The sequence below is a fragment of the Melospiza melodia genome, chromosome 5 (assembly GCF_035770615.1).
Source record: "Melospiza melodia melodia isolate bMelMel2 chromosome 5, bMelMel2.pri, whole genome shotgun sequence".
Lineage (NCBI taxonomy): Eukaryota > Metazoa > Chordata > Aves > Passeriformes > Passerellidae > Melospiza > Melospiza melodia.
Window position 1 is genome coordinate 26,228,957 of NC_086198.1, and position 23,240 is coordinate 26,252,196.

General features: G+C 42.1%; 1 protein-coding gene across 13 annotated transcripts in view; it reads right to left on the bottom strand.

Annotated features, from left to right (window-relative positions):
• ADGRL3 (adhesion G protein-coupled receptor L3) overlaps nt 1–23,240 on the bottom strand; it is a 491,811-nt gene that overhangs the window by 124,939 nt on the left and 343,632 nt on the right. For 12 of the 13 annotated variants that reach the window (XR_010027766.1, XM_063156653.1, XM_063156644.1 and 9 more), the window contains one exon: nt 17,499–17,579. The exons of the other annotated variant lie outside the window; for it this stretch is intronic. Coding sequence is in view for 11 of the 12 variants with exons in the window: in XM_063156653.1 (XP_063012723.1) it covers nt 17,499–17,579 (81 nt within the window). In the remaining variant the exon portion in view is untranslated. The remainder of the gene's footprint in view (nt 1–17,498; nt 17,580–23,240) is intronic. 13 annotated transcript variants of the gene reach the window in all.

Below are 23,240 nucleotides of genomic sequence, written 5' to 3' on the forward strand. Positions count from 1 at the left end.
AGGAGAAGCATCAGTCCCAGCTGCAACCCTGTGTTGGAACAGTCTCTTTCACATTTCTTACCTGATAGGACATGCACCCTGCTGTGCATTTCCCTTCCTACATTACAGCCTGCAGCTCAAATCCACCTGGATTAGTGACAAACTGCACTGGGCTCAAGGGGGGATTGAGCACAGAGTGAACAAACCATGCTCTGACTTGCACAGCTTTTCCTGGATTCTGGTTGTAAATTTTTTTAACCAAAAAACACTGTGTAGGGTAAGAGAAACATCTTCATAAAGTCTGTGTGCAGCTATGACACAATTTTCTATTTTCAGTTAATGGCAAATTTTGAGGCCACGGTTATTATGACAAGACAAATATTCCCATGTGTAAATGCAAAATCCCTTTGAAGCTGAATATATACACCAAATATCAAGTACTGCTAGGAAGAGGGAAGGGGAAATGTCATTTCCTGCCAGCCAGTGAGGATAATGCAGTCCAGCACAAAGCTATTACAGTATACACAGTTGAATAAACTATCCCCCTTCAAAAAATATACACAGAAACTCCTCGCAATGCTTCGCAGACTTTTAAAAGCAAGAAGGCACCGGGAATCATCTGCTCTGACCTCTGTGGGAACCAGCTGGTACTGTTCCAGCCCCTGTGCCAAAAACTCAGGCTCTGGGGCTTGCATCACTGTCAGATTGGTCCAACTGCTGAATCTGCCTGCTGAGAAAGCAGTGACTCCCAGCCAGAAATTGGCTTGCCACCCTTTATCTTCGACAGGGGCACTCAGTGCACTGAGTTACTGCACACCTACGCCAGCTAAACCTCAGCATTATTAAGCAGAGCCCAACAGACTCACTATCCATCTCCTTTGGCGGCGTTTCTGCACGCACACACACAAAATCCACTGACAAACAAGCAGCCCCACAGAAACTGTAGGTCAAGAACAAACAGGCAAAATCTTCCCTTTAAAAAGAAGAGAAAATCCCACCACTCTTCCAGGTGAAATTAGCTGTGTCTATATTAGATATCTGGAATGCAGTGAATACCGCCATCTCCAAAAAACCATGGCAACCTGAAAATCTGAGAATTTTTTTTTTCCTTTTTATTTCTTTCCCTTTTCTTTTTTTTTTTTTTTTTTTTTTAATGGTTCTTCACACTGCTGAAATTCCTGTGTTGTTTTTTAAGATAACAGCGTGGTGCCTCAGAGGCACCAACGTGGAACGTGGCTGCTGGATGAGCCATTAATAATTTCAGGGCTTTGGGAGATCTTGCACCATGTTTCTTTGGTTTTTTTCACTCAACTGCATTTAATCAAAGACTGCAGCTATTCCTCACTCACAGCCAGTATATCCATCTGTGTGCATTCACCTCTGGAAGTTTTTTCTATCTAAGAAATAGTCACATCCAGCACTATGAGGTGTTTGGACAGCCCTTTTTTAGTTTTGTTTTTTTCCTCTAGTGCTATATAACTTTCTTTTCCCAATATCTTTTTTTACCTTTGTCCACTTAAAGGTGAAATACCATCAAACAAAAGCCAAGCAACAACCTGCATTAGGGCAAGAGCCAGGACAGAGTAGCAATTTACAGCTCTCTGCCTGAAGCAAGGGTAGAGATTACTGCCATTTAAACCCACTTCCACCTTGCAATTTCCACCATTCCCTGCTACTTTGCAGCCTGGTGTATTAAAAACCAAGACACCAGAGCCAAGGTCTGACTTGAAGAGAAGCCCTTCTCATTCTGCTTGGGAATTACATCATATTTCAAGGCAATGTACATCTTGCTGTGGACAAAATTAAGTCCAATAAAACCAATTTCCGCTCTGACATTATTTAAACATGGCCACAATCAAATTGAGTAGAAAGCCAAATGAAAAACCCAAACACTAAAGTGATTTCATAGATGAAGGCTGAAAAGCTCCACTGATTTGAACCCCTCCTGCTAAAGACGGATGCCCAGCAGTATATTATGGTCTGTGCACTGTAAAATTCCGTGGATTTTTAGCTACACTCTTAATTTTAAGTGGATCATGTACTCTACACTCCCTTCTGCAACAGCTTAAATCCCACCATCCGATTATCTTTTCCTGTAATACCACACTTTCCAGAATAGCAGCACACCAGCATTGTGAATAACCCCCAACAAAAGAAATTTAAGGACAAAAGAAGCATTGAGGGATGCAGCCTCAATAACTACGCAGTGGTTCATTCTTGCTTGCGGCTGCTGCTGGAACTGTGTGAAGTTCCTCTGCCTTTTGAAAAGTGCTGCATGAAAAACTCTCAATTATCCAGTCAGTAAGAGCAGCTTCTTTATAGATTTCTGACAAATTGCATTGGTTTTTACTAGAGACAGAGGAAAAAAAAATCTTAGTATCTTTGGACCTAGTAAAGGTTGCCTATATATTTGTTTCTTTATTCTTCACCCACCTAGCTGCCCACAGAAAGTGCCCATCCCCGGAGGTTGCAATAGAGTGGCAGAAGAAATTTTTGCTAAACCCTTTCTGATCTCACAGTGATTTGCAGTCCCCAGCTCCAAACCCTCACATCTAGCACGGTCTCAAACCCACCCCACTTTGCTACTCACCCTGGCAACCCTGACAGAGCTTAAGGAAACAACGCTCAAGGAAACAAAGCTCACGAGCAGATGCATCCGTGTCATTTACATACAGGGATGTAGGTACAACAAAGCTTTGAACAGCAAATTAAACGTTAGGATGTGCTTCCTCCTCCCTGCCAGCCAGGCAAGGCAGTGCATGGGGAAGCAGTAGCTGCACTACCACCCTGAGGACACAAAGAGCAGAGCTGAGGCTGCATCTCAGCCCTGCCTGCAGATTGCAGGGAATGTGCTCAATCCTATTCCTTTTTTCCTTCTATTTCTGCCTCCCTCCCTTTTTTTTTTTTGGGGGGGGGGGGGTGTGAACAAATGATAGCTCTGTGGAAAAAGAGAACAAAGGGAAGATCAAAGAAGCAGGTAGCTAGATCATTATGTATCCCAGCTGGGACAAGAGTTTAAGCCTCCAGAGCTTACTTGCCAAGTTATTTTAGAGTTATGCCAAGAGAGCGGTGCCCTCTGAAGCTTTCTGGCATAGGAAGTGTTGTGAGGCAAAGCAATGAGGTTTCCAGTGCTGCAGGAGGGATGTCAGGCTGCAGGAGCCATCAACTACACAGGCATCTAGTTAATTCAAGTGCAATTACAGTCAATAAAAGTTTATGTTTCTTACATTTATTTGGCATCCGAGTCCAAGAGATGCAGGTTTATGTACTGAGGTACTCTGGGGCAAGTGGGGGTGGGTGTGTGTGAGGATTTTGGGGCAGAAAGTGGGTTTGCTAAAGATGCAACTAACAACTCTGAGGTGCCCACAGAGCACTCTCTCCCTGTCCTGCACCACTCCAAGGACAGTCAGTGCCTCTGGGAAGAGGCTGTACGTGGACAATATATTAGAGAAATGGGGGTTAAGAAAACACCCTAGAAATACCACCACGTCCCTGATGGGATCTGGCTGTGGAAAAACCCCAGGACTGTAAGTGCAACTTGGGTTCTTCACTAGGAGCCCCTTCTGTTCTGCTTTTTCTACCTCTGTGTTTGGAAATGCTCAAAGGCACAATTTTGATGGATGGGAGAACCTTGAGGATGGAGTTCCTCCATTCTCACTGCTCAATACACTGTGCTCTGTATTTTTCCAGCACCTCCTGTACAACTGAATGCAACAGCCTCTTGTTTTGTCCTGTGCTGCTTTTTCACCCACATTTTTCTTCTTTTTCTCTTCTATTAATTTAATTGGTTCTTTTTTAAGGCTTGTAGCTTTGAGCCACCTACAAAAGAGGGTAAAATGCTCTTTGCTAAGATGTTTTCCCTCCTTCCCATGCCAGTGTTCTCTTAAAACCCAAACCCACGCCTCTGGGAACATGTTTTCTGAATCTAATTTATAATTGTCTGTGCAAAGAGAACAGAAGGAAGATGTTAATTTCACTATCTACTGATTGCAAAAGTCAATACTCGTTGAGCCATTTGTGCCATTTCTCATCTTGACAATTCTTCTGAAAAAAATAAAATGTCAAAAAGTGCAAAATATTTTACCCGTGTGTGCAGATTATCAACAATGGTGCCTAGAGAGACAAACACACAAAAGGCATTTTGAAGTATAAATCTATTTCTTTTCTGCATGAAAAGGATAGGACATGTATTTCTGTCATTAGCTGCTGATTTTGGAAATATTTGTACATTAATTATGCTGTGACAGCAATAATTGCCCAGCTCTGCAATTGCCTTTTCTCTTTCCCTTCAAACCTAGAGGTTTTACAGAACCAAAAAACCATTTCCCATTACTCAGAATAGCACATGAAAATAAACAGCCACAAGGTTAGGGTGCGCCACAGTTAAAAAATCACTTTCTACAGAAACTAGATATATGTGTGAGTGCATGAAATGATTAATCACACAACCAGCACAAGGAAATGTAAAAATAAAATCTGGTCTCCCAACAGCAAGCAATGGCTCCTAGGCCATGCCCAGCTTTCCCCACTGTTTGGAAGGAGCAGTCCTTTACTAAAACCATGCCACAGGAAGGTGGAGGACTTTGTGAGCAGAGCAATGCCTGGAGATGGGACTGACCACATTACTCCTAACAGGACTACCCAAACTAGAGGGATCCTGCTTTAACTATTGGGGCATTCTGTCATTCCTTTAGGAACCACAGACTTTATTCCTCTAAAAGCTGTTTTAGCTCTTGCTCTTGTGTTCAATTCCATTTGCCTGGGCAAGCAAACAAGCAAGAGAGACAGACTGACAGCCCTGTGGTGGGCTGGTCCCCACTCCATCACTGCTGCCTGCTCCCCAGCACTTCAGCTCAGCAGCAAAATTTAGTGTTGCTCCACCAGTTCCTTGCAATAGAAACACTTTTATATGATTAATGTGTGCTCTACAAACACTACAGCAAAACCAGAGGCTTCAGGCACTCCAACCACTGTGATGCCAGCAAGCAGGAGAGCCTATCCTGAGCAATGAGGGCAGGCTGTGACTGTGTGTGCAGAACGCACTGTTCCATGGGGACTCAAGAAGATGGCATTGGATCATGTTAAATGTCTAGGATCTTAATTTTTTAGTGATTTCAATGGGCAGGTAAGCATCAAAAAGAAACCAGTGGTCATTATGTATAAGTCAGGTAAGAGTTTGAGGGTCTGCCTCAGCACAAAAGATCTCTTAATTAAGTGCATTAAGTGAGCAGCCAGCACAGCCCTGGTGCTGCAGCAGAATCTTCATCTGCCCCCAAGAACCATTTCACTGGAAGCAACAAGCAGAGGAGAATTGATACAGGAGTCCTGCATCTGAAAGCAGGGCCTTGAGATTTCACTGGGAGCAAAAAAAAAAAATCTCTTCCCACTTCCCTGCCACTCTCCTGTCTGCAGCCTTTGTTCGCTCCAGTAATGAACACCTTTGTACAAACAGCTGTAGATTAGAAAAGGAATTAACCTCCAAACAAAGGAGAAGCTTAATTAAGCATTGCATTAAAAGAAAACAGAGAGGAAGTGCAGGTTTAAAAAAAAAAAAGACAAGACAGCTGCACAGACTTAATTCCATTTTTTCCTCTTGTAGGTCATTTTACTCAATTCAATTTCCTTTCTGTATTTGCACGATTTTGTTGCTGAGGCACTGCCCATCAACAGAAGGGTTTTTCTTGCTTTGCATTCACTTGTGCCTTTTTTAATGCTTTGCATTACAAGCCCTCCGTAAAAAAATTAAAAAAAAAAGCAAAACAGATTTAAATTAGACTTTGGGAGCATGCCATTTCATATCCTTCTCCCCAGAGAGCTTCAGCTAATTAAACAAATGATTGCAAAATACTCACAATGTCAACCCTGTCAGCTTATATGCAAAATATCTACGCCAAGGAGTGGTTATTTAACCAAACACAATGTGAGGAACAATGTCCTGTGAAGATAAGCACAAGCCTTAGGCTGTGAGGGGACACTTTTTAAAACCATGGGTGGATTATGGGAAGAACATGGACTTTTAACATCCCAGCCCATGGCCTCAGGAGCCAGCAGGCAGAGCCACACCAATCTGAAAGGGACAGGACCTGAAGATTTGGGTAACCAGGATAAGGAGACTTCAACACATTGCAAAAATGGATGAGCACACTGAGCTGCTTTTGACATGTAGGCTGAGCTCTATATTACTGCTCCTCCTGGACAGGGTAGGAGTAGTTAATGATAATGAGGGAAATATCTGGATTTTTGCTATTAAATTGCAGCAGCTCAGAGCAAAAGCTGGAAAGAAGCAAGCAGATAGAAATAGGTGCCTGGAGTAGGAAAGCAGGAATATAAATGTTATGGTGATTAGTCTCTGCATAGCTGCTGGAGGCAGTGAAAGTCTCAATTGTCTAAAGCTAAAGGATTTGAAATTTCTCTACACATAAAAACCTTCTTAAAATCACTCCCCTCCCCATTTTTTCCATCCCATCTTGCCTTCCTCTACTCTAAGCCATGCAGCTTGCCCAACAAGCCCTCCAGGTCCATTCTCTGTGCACAGACCCTGCTGTCTGTTTCTACTCTTTATTCCTGCTGCTACTCTTTATTCCTCCCATTTTCTTCTTTACAACACAGAATGAAGCACAACCTGACTCTCAGGACTGAGTTCTCCATTCCCTCTCACCCCTCCATCCTGCTCTTGTCTCAGACTATCTTTAATTTGCCCAAGAGACACTTCCCAGGCCAGGCACCTTAGTTTCCAGAAGGATTTTATCATCAGGTGCACGCAACAAGGTCTAACATAAATTATTGTAGCCTTAGCTAGGAAAAGGTAATATTAACTTTCCTAAAGCTTTTTTAAGGGTCACAAAATCACACTGCACAAGGCTGGAGCAAAAAGGACAGGGAGGATAAGGGAGGAAAGGCTACTGTACTCATCATGGCAGGGTCAGAGGCTGAAGCTGATGTTAAAAAGCACTCACAGAGTTGGGATGCTGGTAAGCATGGATGGGTTTCCCTGCCCTACTTGAGGACTGCTGCTTGCTGTAGTTCTGGCAAACAGGACTGATCTCAGCTGGGTGGACCTGCATGCTCAGCACCCCTGGATTTAGGAGATGAGATTAGCAGGGGATAAGCCTCACCCACCTGACGCAGGTGCAAACCCAGCTCTGTTGCACTAAATGTTTGAAGGTGTGAGGCAGTAGTTACAAGGCAAATATTATCTGTTTTCAGGTGTCATGACCATGATAACCCTGAGAATGCTCCTGAGGACACTGTCCTGGCTCAATCAGTGAGGTGCAAGGCACAGCAGAATTGAGGCGAGCTCCTTCCCATCCAGTCCTCCTCTGTGGCTGCTTCATGCCTTGGCAGCAGTATTAATGAGAAAACAGTTTTGAAAGGGGAAACTCAGTTCAGAACGTTCCTTTAGGAGAAATGCCAAGATCCTTCCTTGTTTATTTTATTTGTTGGGTAAACATTTTCATAATGCTTATCAATACAATCTGTAGAGTGTATTTGTTAAAATAACCAGCATGGACATCAGTATCTTGCCCAGGACTCTGGCCTTTTCTCTGACTCCCTACACTGGAGCTAATCCATCATTTGCCATTTCACTTGGTGTGTGGTGCTGGCCACACTGCAGGCTCTTAGTGAATCAAGCTAAATGAATGAGAAAGTACCAAAATCACATAATAGGCACCAGCACTGGAAATGGTCAGGAAATAGGAATTAAGGATGAATGCGCTGTTTACATGATCCAAACACATGAAGGCGTGAGGAAGCTGTGAAATTCTTCACTGTGCGTGTTTGGTTGTAGCATTCAGCCTGCTTCTGCCAGACTCCCTCTTAGCAGCACTGGCTCCAGATTCCAACTGCTGAGCAATTTTAAAGTTCAGTGAACAAATTGTTTCAATTGTTTGGTTTTCTCCCATTTTCTGTGTGAATTATTCTCAAATTCAAGCTTAGTTTTCGCTTCTAAATGTGAGCAACAATCTGAGGAGGCTCTAATCAAAATGGTGCATTAACTTCTCCCCTCATCCCAACTTCTTCAATGTACATAACCCAGCCTGCATAGTTATGGTCACAAAGTCTTAACATAATGTACCTCTTCCTTAGCAACAGCTATAATGTCAGGGGAATGCAGCCCATAATAATACAGCTTGATCTAGAAGCACAATAAAATATAAATAAGCTTGTTCCACTTCAGTGGCACACAGGATTCCACTGTGAAGGGCCTTCATGAATTTAGAAACCTCATCTTCTTTTTACTCTCCAACACAGATTATTTAGAAGAAGATTTATGGGCACACATTCCCTTTTATTCCTGAAAATGAAATGTAATTGTTTACTCAGTAACAGTGTTATTTTGCTGCATGTCTGCTAGTAAATTTGTGGGCATAACACAGTCACACACACACTCATCTGTGGGAAGCAGTGTTCATAATGAGATAAACATGAACCCAGGACTCTGAGAAAATCTAAAGGGGAGACTGCCATGAGAGCATCCATAGTTGCGGTCATTTTCTAAAGAATAAAGCCCAAACAATTTTCTCCAAAAAAAAAAAAATCAAAAAACCAACAACAAAACAAACAGCTGCAGTGAATTACTGCTAGTTAGCATGATTAATCTCTAAGCCTTTCCCTACACCTATCTGCAAAAACCCCAGTATCCCAAGCTGGGTAAGGGCAAAGTCTTCTTCCGGCCCCAAGCCCAGCTGTTTTTCTCCATCCCTGAAAGCTCCTTGGCCAACATCCCTGAAAGCTGCTGCACCTTCACGCATGCTGGCCCTCTAACCCTGATAATTACAGCTAATCAGCCTTTCTATCTGTTCTTACAAGCAGTAAGATCTTTCAAATACTGCTTCTTGTGAGCTTTCAAGGAGAACAAACTACATCAAGCCACTCTGAAGGCAGCAACAAACCATCTGGAACTAGAGGATAGCAGTCCTTCTCTTCTGAGCAAACACTGTGGTTTTCAAGCCAAATTTACTTGGCTGAAAATCATAAAATATGAGGACTCTTACAAAGGAGCCAAGTTACAATCTTAGCATGGTGTTCCATAATCAGTAAATCAGTATTTAGTAAGCATTTATTAAGGCTAGGATTTCCAAAAGCATTTTTTAAGAGTGAGGTACACAAGTCACAGGTATAGCTTGCTCTCTGAATGGGTTATACCACATCACTAGGATTCCTTGCAACAAACAAGACACAAAGAAAAGAATCAAAATTCAACAATTCACTTTGAGGAAATCCAGGGGCCAAAAAAGCCTCAAAATTCAAACATTTTATAAAACATCAGATCACTGTCTCTGGTGGAAATCTCTCATTTCCAATAATACCTTATTCAGCCAAAGATGACTCCAAGAGCCAAGTGCTGTAAAAAAAAAACACTGCTTACCTACAGAAAATCCCAGTGCACAGCTGAAGAGCCATCAAATAAACACAAAACTCTTTGACTCAATGCTGTCAAGAGTAGTATGTCTGAGCCTAACAGGATTTGCTTGTATGGGAAATCATCTGCTTGCCTTTCTACAGCACTGCTGATTAACTTCTACGAGAACATGGTAAAACTGTATTTCTACATTTTACTGGAAGACAGACAGACTACACCACTGGATAGCCCAGGTCTTCAGAAGTTGCTGTTCCTAACTTGTCATTAACTAGAATGTTTTCAACCTTTCTTTTGAAGGGTTGATTTGCTTTCTGTGAATACATCATCCACATAGTGAAAAACAACTGCAACAGAAAATCACAGACTCATAGAATAGTTTGGGTTGGAAGGGACTTTAAGGACCATCTGGTTCCAACTCTCCTGCCATTGGCAGGGACACTTTCCACTAGACCAAGCTCCTCAGAGCCCCATCCAACCTGTCCTTGAACAGCTCCAGGGATGGTACATCTACAGCTTCTCGGGGCAACCTGAGAATTTGTTTCTCACATCTCTTTCAGTTTAAAGCCATAATCCCTTGTCCTTTTGCCACAAGCTGTGATAAAATGTTTGTCCCCATCTTTCTTGTAGGCCCCCTGAAGGTGCTGGAAGGTCTCCCGGGGGACTTTCCCTTCTTCTTTGTTGTTGCTGAACAAACAACACCAACTCTCAGCCTGCTTTCATAGGAGAGCAGCTTCAGACCCCTGATCATTATACACTAAAACACATTGCAACAGTATCACATATTAGAACTTTCATAATAAAAATGTATAGAAAGCAATTTGGCCAGCCTGATCCTTGAATTTGTACCTATTTGTGAATATACACAAGCTCTCCACTGAACAACTGGGATTCTATGTCCCACTCCAACACACCCATATGTTTCCAGAAGAATCCTCTAGAAAAACAGGGTTTTCATATCCTCCATCCTTCCAGGGGATGATGACACATTTCAATTATGTCATGGAGCCCTTCTCTAGACAGGCCCCACATGACACAGTGCAAGAGACAACACAACACACAGCAAGAATGCAGTGGCAAATCCTGGCTTTCCAGGGGCTGAGCTCCTTGTGGCAGGGGGCTCCCACAGGAAGGGCTACCTCACTTCATGTCCCTTTTTAACATCTCTGGATGTGTAAAATGAAGGCCAGTTATGCCTCTCAATCAAAGCACTACAAACCAATCCTAGTCTCTTTCACACATGCATGTGGCTTAGGAAATCAGTGAACCTGAAATTTGATCTCTCCTATGATTTATTTGCCATCTTCTCCCATTACACAAATACAAATATAACAGGCATTTTTCTGCAGCCCTGAAATGATTCAGAATTAATACCAGATGACAAAATGGACCATGTACCAGGAGGGGAAAAGTTACAGTAAAAGCTCCTTCCCATTAATGGGACCATTCATTCGTATGCCCACTATTCCACAGGGGAGCTGGACATAAATTATGTATTTGACATCTAGTTATAGACGATTATATCTGACATAATGAAGTTATAATGGAAGGAGTTTGCACATTGTTTGGTTATTAAGTGCCCATTTCTTGTCCCTGCACCAGGTGCAATGGTGATAGGCCATACAAATCATCCAGAAGAAATGCCAAAATGGGCTCCCTTACTGATAAAGCACCACACATGTTTATTAATTTAACAGCTTGTCTTATGTCTCCCCCATCTGCTCATTTAAAACAGTTATTTGCCCTATAAATATTTCAGGAAGAGAAGTGTAGCCAAAAATTAGTCTGGCAGAAAAGGAAAAAAAAGTTTGAGAATGGGTCTGATGCTGTATGCAGCACTACACTCTTCTTTTCACATTGAACTGGTTCAACAGCTTTTTTTTCAAGCTGGTAATAGGACATTCATTTTAGATTAGTGATGCTTGAGGGTGCAGCACCATAGCTGACTCTACTTTCCAGCTGTTGCCACTGTCAGGTGGGTGAAAACTTCCACCACTGATGGTGAGTGGCAAAACCCAGTGCAGCAGAAAACAAAAGCCACTGTCAAAAAAATCTCCTGGGTGCATGTCCATTGTTATAAATGACAATATAGCATTGGCTAATGCATTTATGTATTACCTTTTGTATATACTTATTAATCTCAAAGATTTTGATATGGTGCAATTTATATTTCCTTTTACTGCTTTTTGGTACAGTGCAATCTTTCAGTCTATGTATGCATCATATAGCTTATATGATTAGTAGTTTGATAAATATATCTTAGGACTTAGCATAATATTAAAATAGAGACTATGTGATGTTAAAATGCTTTTATGCATATAACTAACTCAGAGAATGGTGTAAGATAATTAGGTAGTTCCTCACATTTGTGGACTATCTGATGATAAGATAACAGTGACAAAAACCAGATCACCACGAGAATTTACCGACTCTTCAGGGAGTGTAAAAACAGCAGGATGGAGCCATGAGAAGAAATAAAATACATTGATTTAATCTGAAGGATGGCATGCAGACAAGCCAAAGGTTAAAACCAAGCAAAAGAATTCATGGAACACCTAAACTCACAGGACTATCTGAATATGTATATACTCTTATGAATATGCATGCACCCCCTGTAATGTAACAGTGTCTAGAGAACATTGTTTTAAGCTAATGGTGTGGTTTTTTGCCCATCACCAAAAACACCTCAGTGTGGGTGTTTGTTCCTTTTTATCCTTTACTAAACTTTTAAAAAATCTCAAAGAGTGACCTGTGTTTCTCACATACATTTTGAGCTTAATCAGGTCACACAATGGCTTCAAATGGCCTACAAAGAGTAGCATTTCAAGGCATCTTTAAATCACAGTTCAGGCTGATCTCCATAGCAATACTCCTTTACAAGACAGTGGCTAGCTGGTAAAAAGAAGCTTCTTAAAAAGTGCCCTTTTATAATTTTTTTTTCCAGGTAACTAAGAATAATGGAAAAGGTGTTAAATATCACTCAGAGTGTTCTTCTCCCCTTCCTCAAAATCATTAAATATTTTCAAGTGTATCAGAGCTCATACATCCCTCCACCATTTTCAGGACCAAAACAAGCTCCATATCTGGCAGCAGATTCCTGTATGCTTCTGCATCCACACCTACCACTCTGCCCAAAACCAACCACATTGCAATGTTGACCTGTTTGAAGATGGCTATCCAGCCTTGAATGAGGCTGCCTATCACAAGGGGGAAAAACAACAAAACCAAAAACCAGAACTCAAACAAAAAGCAAACAAACAGCTAAGGAACACAACAAACAAATCTCTGCAGACAGATTCAAGAATGGACTTTGAAACAAGACGGCTGCAAATTCACAGTACACATGAGGGTTGTAGTCATTGCAAAACTTTTCCACTGATAGTTCAGGTGTGGTGACAGTCACCTCCCTTCCACCAAACTGGTGCAACACGAGTTTCCTGCATGCCTCTTACACACTGCTTTTCTAAAAGCCACATGGGACAACAGGATGGTGTTGGCTGCCTGCAATAAGCACTCACAGCCCATGTTGGAATGAGGGGGATGCTCTAGTGGGCTCAGGACAGCCTGAGAGATGTCATCCTTGAAAAGAAGGCTGAGCAAAACCAAAGAACACGACCAAGAAAGAGCAGGACACAATACAGCACCCCAGAATTGCATAGGGAAAGGGGAATGAGGGTCCTGAGCACAGGAGACCCCAAATAGCATTCCCTGCATGATCCTTTCTTGGCTTAAAGGCATCAAATTAGCCTCTCCTGTGGACTCTTCCACCTGAATGATGTGAGGAAAATAATATTGCCTTAAGAAGCAGGAAACATATAGCTAACCCAGAAGGAGCAGGATGAGTAAAGCAGAGGGACACTGTAAAGGACTGCTGAGCTGAGAGAATGCCTTCCCCAGGGGGACTCCAGGAGAAAATGAAAAAGCCTGGAAACAGAGGGTGCCTGGCCAGCATTGGCTCACAGCAGGCAGTCCAGGACAGCACTTCTCTCTCAGTGCTGGACCAGAGAGGGAGAGGCAGGCAAGCTGGGGTCTCGGGGCCGGGTGAGCACAGGATACGTAACCCCACATATGTGTCAGCTTGAATTAAGGCAAGGAGTGCCACTGGGCCTCGCTGCCCTGCACTCCCCTTCCTCTGGACCTGGGAAGGAGGGCTGGGGCTGTGCAATAGGCCCAGCTGTCAGATCCTCCTACATCATCTGCAAAGCCATCGACCCTCTCGGGACCTTTGGGAGGGGAAAAACAAATAAGACCCAGAATGCACACTTACAAAAAGCCTACTCTATTTTTGGTTATAGGATTTCACTGTGCTTCTGCTGTGTTCAGGAAAGGTTCTCCCACAGAGACTGCAAATGCAAAGGGGGAAAAATGGCAGAATGGATCCAGGTTTTGAAGAAAAAAGCACAAAGGGACATCTTCCACTCAGATGGAAAAGAAAGGTGCATACCCAGCAAAACCTCTGTCTCTCTGATGTGCTGTCTAAGGACTAGGGCCAGATTCTGTGTTTATGGAATATGAACCTGATAACTGAGGTTTACAGGAAAACCTCCCACAGTGCCTTAACACGGTGCCATAACAACATCCCTGGTTAGAGAAATCTGCACAGAAGGATAAGAATTTCCAGTGCCTCCTTTATTTGGTATTTCTTTCTAGAACTGGGGACCAGTCCAAAGTTTTGCTTATCAGTTAGTGTTTAGGAAATGTACTGACTTCAAGCATATCAATCTCCAAGACAACCACTCTCTGGACTTCAGCTTAGAAGGAAACCTTTACAAAACATCAGCTCAACAGGGCAGGAGAGTTTCTCGGGCTGTCTAGCTTTAAATGCCAGGCATACATTTCAAGTTCAATACGATTCCACATATAGGTTTAAGATCTACTTCCACACAGCTTTAAAAATTGTTTTAGTGCACATATTTGGTGTGTTTAATTCACTTCTTTACTGTGTTTTAGTACCTGGCAGAATTTGAGAATTTAATTTAATTTTAAATTAAATAAACATTTAATTTATTGCTATATATGATAATTCTATAAAATCCCTTTCTAAGCCAGAGTATCAGTGTGACTCTCATCAATGAAACTCCTTGCTATTGTCAGTAACCATTTTTAAACATGGGTTTAATCTTCAGTCTGTGATATCACAACCTAAGGTCTCAGCTGTGCCTGGAATTATTCTGTACAAAGAGGGTGTAAACACTTGCATAAAAATCATGTAGTCACATCCAAATTGTTGGATTGAAAGGAGGTGTAAAAATGGTAGTTAACAGTGCTTCATACACAGAACTAAATTTACAACAGCCTCAAATTAAAAAGCGGGTGGGGATTAAGAGGTGTCTTGATGAAAAATGCTGATTCAAGGCTTCATTTCTATTCAGTGATGTACAGTGTCATTACTGGGTGGCTGCACAGAGCAGTGGCTCAGAGTAATTACCCTGTAATGCACAGTGACACTAATGTACTAGTAAACTACTGCAGTTTATACTCTATTCACCACCAGCGTCAGGACTCTGAAAGGCAGGTAAAAATCCCCTGCATGCATAAACAATGTGTGTAAATGTCACCAGTGATAAAACTTTTAAAAAGGAAAAGGAAGAGGCAGTTACAAATAAATCTGTCAGCTGAGAACTGCAACTGCATAGACCCACAGGAGCACTAAAGCTGTATCTTTTTTTGACAATACAGGAAGGAAAGATGCTTCTCTTAAAGCATCCTACCCAGGTTCTATTTCCATTTATTACAATTAAAACTGTATGGTGGCTGCTTCTTTTTGCCACTCTGAGTGCAAAGTTGGCTTGCATGTGGTGCTCAGCTTAGTGCAAGGGTAAGCATGGAGGGGAAACGAAGAGCACCACAGGAGCAGCCAGAAGCATTAATGGTTTATTCTGACTGTCATAATGCTGCTCTGGTTTTAGAGATCCAGCTACAAGAAATGTGAGGAACACAAGCTTAAGGACAGGTGTTTTTGACTCCTTTGTTTAAAACAGCTCTTGTGGATGAAGCTCAGAACATGACCCAAGCATGTCCTAAGGTGTCAGAAAAAGCAGACAAACAAAAAGGAATTATGAGCCTAATACACTTATGGGGGGGTGGGGGGAATATTATTACAATATCTAATGGATTTTGGATGCTGAGACTAGAAATGAGACAGCAGAGCTACACATCCCACATTCCAGGGCCAGAGGAAAGCCTTGCTCTTCCCCCAGGAGACAGTGCCAATTACCATGTTTTTAACAGCCCCTAGTCACCACCTAATAGATTGATGCCTCCAGAGCTGGCTTTCTCTCTGGCCCTTTCCTATTAAGTTATACAAGAGTATTCAAGTCCTTTGACCAGCACACAGCAGCAGTAATATCAGTCCTTCCACCATGAGCAGCTCCTTCTTTAAGATCTCTCAACCAGGGGGGTGGAGGCCCTGGTGGAAGCTGTCAGTGTAGCAGTTTATGTTGGATAAACTCCATTTTACCCTCTCTGCAAGCACTGTAACTGTTCTGCCTGACCCACTTTGCCCTGCTCCTGGTGGCACTTCCATTTATCTTGTGGAGGTAGCTCTGCCCTCATGAACAGCAGATCACTGAAGAGTTTTGTCAGTCTTTAGCTCTTTCAGCTTGGAGGAGGCAAGACACAGGTTCTCTGTCCTGCTGCTGTTCCAGCATCCTTCAATATTCTACAGTCTGTTCAGACGCCAAGGCAAGGATTTACACTGACTTATTCTAAGTAAGCTCTGATTCATCACCTCAATGACAGACTAGAGCAAGAAGGTCCTGCAAGTCATAACTGTCTCTGCCTCACTAGAGTGCTCTGCCATAAAAGCAAGGCAGTAAATTTTACCACAGAACTGGAGGTTTTCAAATCACTTAGAAGCAGCTGATGATCTCAAATGCACATGTTAAATCCCAGGGTACTTAACTTAAAGCTGAATGGAGGTTGTGGACTACCAGAAGATTGAGCACAACCAGCCTGACCCATGGCAAGACCAGATTTGGAGAGAGAACTGTGAATCTGGCATCCTCACACCACCAGAACATGGTTCCACCTCACATTTTTCAATCAAGAGCAGTTTGGAAACATGCAGACACAAACACACACCAGCAGCCTTACAGTGTTGTGGCAGAATGGTGACAATCACCACACAGGTGGATTTGGTACTCTTTCTGCCACTGTAGCACCCTTGAAAGAGTGGGAAAAAGGGAAAAAAACCCAAACCTAAGGTATAGAATATCTCTATGCTATTACACTTTGGCTGTTCTCCTCCTCCCCTTCTCTTCCACAACATTCACTGGGTTTGATGTTAATATCCAGTTGCAGATAGACCAAGAAATTCCTTCATAATCCTGTACAATTTTTGCTTTGCTATCATTTATTCCAAGAAGAACAAGCTATTTACTTCAATATCATACCTGAATATTGGCCAGTCTAACCAAGAGGAGCAAAGGGCGGTGTAAGAAGTCTGCACCACCACATATGCTTGCTTTGGGGACAATCTCATTTCCCCAGGCCTCAGGGGCAAACACTGGGGACTCAGCACTAGGGAATGATCCTCCAAATGGGGCAGAGAAATCAAGTGCTTGCATTCATACTACTTTATTTGCACCTTTCAAGCCAGATACCTGTCTTAGCAGGGCTATTCTGGACTAACTCTGTACATACTGGCTACTAGCATCACTCCCAAGAGCAATCAGCCCACCTAAAATTTAATTCATCCTCTGTAATGAATGTCCTTACCAAGTGTAGGAAAAAACCCCTCAAGCAACAGCAATGATGACTGAATCTAGTCTTGAACCACTGTGCAACCTTTACTCACCTGAAGGGCAGTGGAAATCTGCCTTTTTGAACTCTGCCAGCAGCTCCCTGTGCCTTTGCACTGCCATTAAGAAGGAAAGGTGCAAGACAGAGGGCAGGACCTACAGTGTACCTGTCCCTGCAGGAGTGAACTAGTGGGGAGAGCAAACCACCCTGTGAAGTGATGGGATGTTCAAAGGTATGTAATGGGACACGGTCATCCTACATACATCTCTCCTGCAGGAATTAATCTGCTCCCTTAATTAATTCGTCCTTGGATGGAGGGTGACAGCTTGGCCATGGAGGCCCAGTGAGCAAGTGAGTGATATCCACTCATGGCTGGTTTGGAATGCAAGGAATGGAGACTGTCCCACTGACTCACCCTTGGATGGCGGTCTCTCCAGATCCGAATCCAGGTGGATCGGTGGGGCAATGTAGGAAACCTGCCCATGGTGAGCCTGCCCTGTGGACAAATAAGTGGTTTAGTTCTGCTGTTTCCTACACAGATCTATCAGGGCTACAGTCAAATACACAGCATTTGGGTTCAAAACAGTCTCACAAGTATTTTGTTCTGTGTGTTTTTCACAATGAACTTCCATTTGTGGAGGCACCTGGTGACAAGCTGAAACTACTTCCATCTCTCACTTCTTTCTTGCAGAGAGGGGTACTCTGCAGAACTTTATTTACACCTGCTTTACCACTACTACATATACTTTACACCATGTTCTCCTGAAACGTTTTCTCTCTCTATATATATATGCTATGGAAGAGAACCCAATTTCACACAAACCCATTCAATCTGTTAATCTCACTTCAGGAGGGAAACAAGTGTTCTTATGGCACAGCCATTTTAGAAGGAAGCATGGCATGAAGCACAATCCCACCTGTTTTTCCCACCTGCAGGAGACACACATACCATTTTTCAGAGCTCAGCATTGCTTTGACATGAGTGGAAGATTTTTTTGGTTCTCAACACCATCATGCAGTTTCTCTGTTGCTAAAGACTCAATCCTTTTCCAGCAATTTGGAGGTAACTATATCAAGAAACTTCTATTTATAATAAAAACACTTTTTTATAATTCATCTATTTACTGTACCAATTTACAGGGTTGTTAATCTCTTCTTCTAAACATGGAAAGTTAATGACACATAGATTATGATAACAGAGTAACCTTCCCATTTCAAGTAATATTCGTTCTGCAATAAAAGCAGTTGATTCCTCTTAAGAGACACATTCCAAATAATTAATACAGCTCCCTGTTGACACTTGCTGTTGTTGCTCCAAGCAATTTCCAAGCTAGCGTCACAGGCAGAGGAGCAGCAGTACAGTCTTCAGGCTTCTTTGTAATGACATCCAGGAATACCACAAGCACAGTATGCTGGTGCACATAATATGTTGAAAGCATCTCTTCAGGGAGATAAAATATTAATGAGAAAGGGGAGAGGGAAAAAAAAAAAGAAGTGTATCTGAATGTGCAGGTTATGTTTACTGCTTTACACTGAGGATGACTCAGATAATTTGCATTATTAGCCATTACAACAACTGGACGTAATTCAGGTTTAAAATCTACCGACACATCATAAATTCTGTATTTGCTTTTAAGTGCTTTAACATGGGAAATCTGCTTCAGGCGAATCCATAGCAAACAACAAGTCACTCTGCTTTCCTCTCCTCGTTTACATGTTAAAAACCCATTTGATGTCATTAGTGAGCAGAAGCCATCATTTAATAATGCTCGGTTCTGCAGCAGAAACAAGCAGACAGTCTTCTATCACTCCAAGCTGCTCAGTGTGCAGGATGATCAGTGCCCTTATAACACAGAACAGTCTCCTCATTTGCTGCATCAAAGATGCCACTGAAATGTAAAACAGCTGAGCTTGGCAGGAAACTCTGGAAATCACCTAGCCCAGCTCAAGGGCAGCAAGAGCCCATAGCAAGTGTCCAATCTGATTTCCAATATCTCTAAGGACGGAGACTCCACAATCTTTCTGGGCAATCTGCACCAGTGCCTTGCCACCCTCATAGGAAAAGAAAAACAAACAAACAAAAAAAAAAAAAAACCAGAAAAGATTTTCCATTATCTGCCTGTAAGAAGAGCCTGGCTCCATCTTTTTTATTCCCTGTCATCATGTACTTATACACATCAGTAAGATCCCTTGGATGATCTGGTCCAGGCTAGATACTCACAGCCTTTCAGCCCATCCCCACAAAGAGATGCTTCAATCCCTTAATCATCATTATGGCCCTTTGCTGGACTTGCTCTGAGCACAACTGCTGACACATGGGTTTTGGGGTTTTTTTGTTTGGTTGGGTTTTTTTTAAATCACCTGCTCTTCCTGGGAGCAAACCAAAAATAAAGAATTATTCTGAAGGCTTAAAGGGCTAGGCTGGAGTAAATAAGATACACCCGCATTACATGAAAGACTAAAACACATCTGTGAGTTTGTTTAGACATTCATTACAATTGAGTAATAACTATGGAAGCTTATTATTGCTTTATTAAGGCTTTTACTTTATATGGAGGAAGTAGTAGCATCAAATGCTCTCTAGTGATAAATGAAACAAGTTGCAGAAAGCTTTTATCTATTTGCTGCTGATGCAAAACAGTACTTGCAAAAAAAAAATAAAATCAGACTTCTGTTACTACTACTACTATGTACTGCTAAAAAAACCCCCAGACTTCTGTTACACTGCACACTTCTCTCACTGCTAATAAATCAAACTTTGGGTTTTAATGTTCCTTCTCCAAAAAAAGCTATGCAAACAATTGTTGTGATTCATTTTCTGGGCGTGAATGCCAGCTCACTTGTTCTTCAGACTCATCAGTGTTCGAACTGGAGAAACAAAGGGTCTCCATTATTACCTTATGAATCTTTTTAATCAACAGAATCACATTTTTGCTTTGGTTTTACCATTATTGCCAGTGGTGACCTTTGAGACAGTTGAGGGAAGGGAGGCAAGGGGAAGAAGAAGCAAGACCTTGCAATGGGGCCGGTGCAAAAGCTCATGGTCTCCTTGGCTATAATGGCATTAAAAATGCTGCCAACTCCCTCAGTTAAAAAAAAAAATAATTTACCCAATGTACCTATGAAAGGTTTTGAGACTGATATCACTGGTACAGGTCAAGCTGATCTCAAAGACTGACAGAACGAGCTTTCCCAAGTGAGGCCGACTCCCAGTCCCTGCGGAGTGAGTTCTGCAGTTTCAGGTGCTTACTGCAAGCCCCAGCCCTAGGAATGAGGGACTCCCTCTCTTCAGTTCCAGCTACTGTACAAAAGCACTTTAAAAAATGGATGTTGAGAGCCTTAAAAATAAATAAATAAAAGGCAGAAACACTCCAACACTCCACACCCGTCTCTCCAGTCCTTCAGCTGTTTTCTCTGCACATTGAGTCTGAGCTGACAGTGGTGCAGGAATAAGAAAGAGACTTCTGACAAACTACCAAAGGTCAAGATGTCTCTGTTGCTGATGGGAAGTTAAGCACGCCTTGTATCAGAACAACTTGCATGGTCTTCTCCCAATCCCACCCTGCCTTTACCCATCTGCTCTTTCTGCGGCCAGCTCCCAGGTAAAAAAGTAAACAGCAATCAAATGTAATCATCAAAGTAATGTTTGATGAAGTTGCCAATTTTGCACCTACCACCTCAGGTTGTGTTCTGTTTCCTTCATCCCTCTTGCCTGGAGAGGCCTGTGCCCATGGCTCCCTGTGAGGGATAATGCTGGAAGACAGCTGTGGATCGTCCCTGACCTGCTTTTCTTGCACCAAAACACAGGGATGCAGGGCTGGCCAACACGGCCTAAATATCAACCCCATCTCAGGTGAGACAGGGCAAGCACAGGTGTGGCACAGGTAGCCACAAACCAGCAGTCTTCATAGCAGCCAGGCCACCTGCATGCGCTGTGACAATGTGAAAAAAACCCCCATGTTTGGTAGAAACAATTTTGGGAGCAACAATATGGATATGACCTTGAAAGTCTATCTGGTGACATGCCCTCCTCAGGTAGAGGAAATGAGAAAGATGTTTGTGAATTAGAAAAAGTGCTTGACTGGCCATTATTTTCGGGTCTGACACATGAGAGATACACTGCATTTAAAAAAGCCAATAACTTAGGAGAACAAAGATAATGTTTTGTGAAGACTGAAGGAAACATAATAGCTTGGCCTAAGGGACTTTTTTTTCTTTACTGTTTTTTTAAAAAAGGAATCTGGATGCTCATAGACAGAAAATAAACATCCACACATCTTCAAAAATCTGCCCCTAAGTGATTTAGTCATCTACAGATGCAATGATATAAAACTACAGAAAAAAAATCTGCAAATGCATGGGCTAACCAAGAAAAGTAGCAACAAAGAAGTATCATGTGTGTATCCATTAAAACCACTTCCTATTGATCCTTTTTGGAAGCATACCCACAGGTTTGTAGCACGTGAGAGGGAAGGCCTTCCTCCTGATCCTGGGCCAAATTTCCAATGCTGGTGACATTTGATTTTTCTAGAGTACAATGCACACTGTCATGTGTGCACTTGGGAAACTCTTCTGCCTGGCCCCTGCTCATTTTCTACCTGAGATTTTCCAGTGCACTATCAAAGAGAAAACCTGAATAGAAAACATGAGACTGAAAGATTCAAACCCCCAAAAGCAAAGGAAAAAAAAAATCAACATTTACCAGGCTAAAAGGCCTTTTAAAACATTTGGTGACTTGTCTCCTAAAGCCCTGATGATGCCATGGAGACAACCACAGTCACCTGAATGAATGGCTCTCCCTTTTCCCTGCTGCTCCTTTGCTCAGTGCCCATGGTGGGTATGGACAGTCATGCACCTGAACTGCAGTTCTGTCCCACACCTGACTCTCAGCAGCAGTGAGAAGCCACCAGGAGATGTATTTTTTTAAAACAAACATCCTTCAGGCTCTTTGTTCTCAAGGGACAAGAGTCCCTTTTCTTTGCTGTCCTTATCCAGAGGCGATCACTGCAACACGTTTTTTTGCTGTCATGTCAGATTACTCAGATTTCCACCCATTTTCCAGCCTATTTTAGCATTCTTTTGTCTTCCACAGGTTCACCAGTTCCCAAGATCCTTTTTTAGACAACCTAGTCAGCATTTCATGCAGAGGATTTAATTTAATTTCGTGCTGGTATCTCTGATGACCCGTGTTCCCAGGTACTGCCTCTCCTACACCCCCTCTTGTCTGCACCTCTGAATGCAGGCACCTCCATGGATTTAATCCCTCATCTGTTAGTCCATTTGCTTGGATCATTAATTAGGTAATACCCATGAAACCACATATCCATTCCTCAGCCTTTCATTTCAGTTCTTCATATATTTTTACTTTATAAAAAAATAACAATAGGATGGACACAAACTGGGTATGCAAAAAACATTCTGAGGAAAATGCTTGGACAACATAATGACAATTTTAGTAATATCTCTACAGACAAAATATTCTTTACATACTGTGGCTTTTCTCCCCATGTAACTGAAAATAATAATTTTTAAAAGCAGTCTAGTTTGCGATGATTTGATCTATAAAATACAACATTACTTTTTGGGAACATTTATGTAATTCTGTAAATGTGAACATGATTTTTTAAAAAATCCAATTTATTCTCTAGCAAAAGACTACATATACTTTGTTGGAGTGTAGCTTCCTAGGATCATCACTCTCATCCTCTTTCATTTTCAAAACTAGTTAATTTTTTCTTGTCCTTTTTTCTCCCCTCTTTTTGAATCCCATAATATGTAGGCATATATAAAAACATACGAAAAGAGAAATTAAAAAGCTGGTGGGCTTGTTAACAAACTCTTTTGACATGCCATTAAACAAATTTAATTCAGACCTATTACTCTGCATATATTCAGAGTTCTCCTGGCAGCCTTTTTGTCTGCCTTTCATTTACAAACCACCATTCCTTCACTGCCCACCCTTTTCCATTTTGCATTAAAAGCCTTCTTTTTAAATAAAGCTTTTATAAAGCCATTCTCTTCCTCAGACGTGTCAGAGTTAGCACAGATTCTGTCCACTGCTTCATTTATTCATGGCCTTTTATGGAGTCTCTCTCTTTCATCTGTACATCTCTCTTTCATCTCTCAATGCCCTTTTAACTCCTTAGGGTAGCAGCAA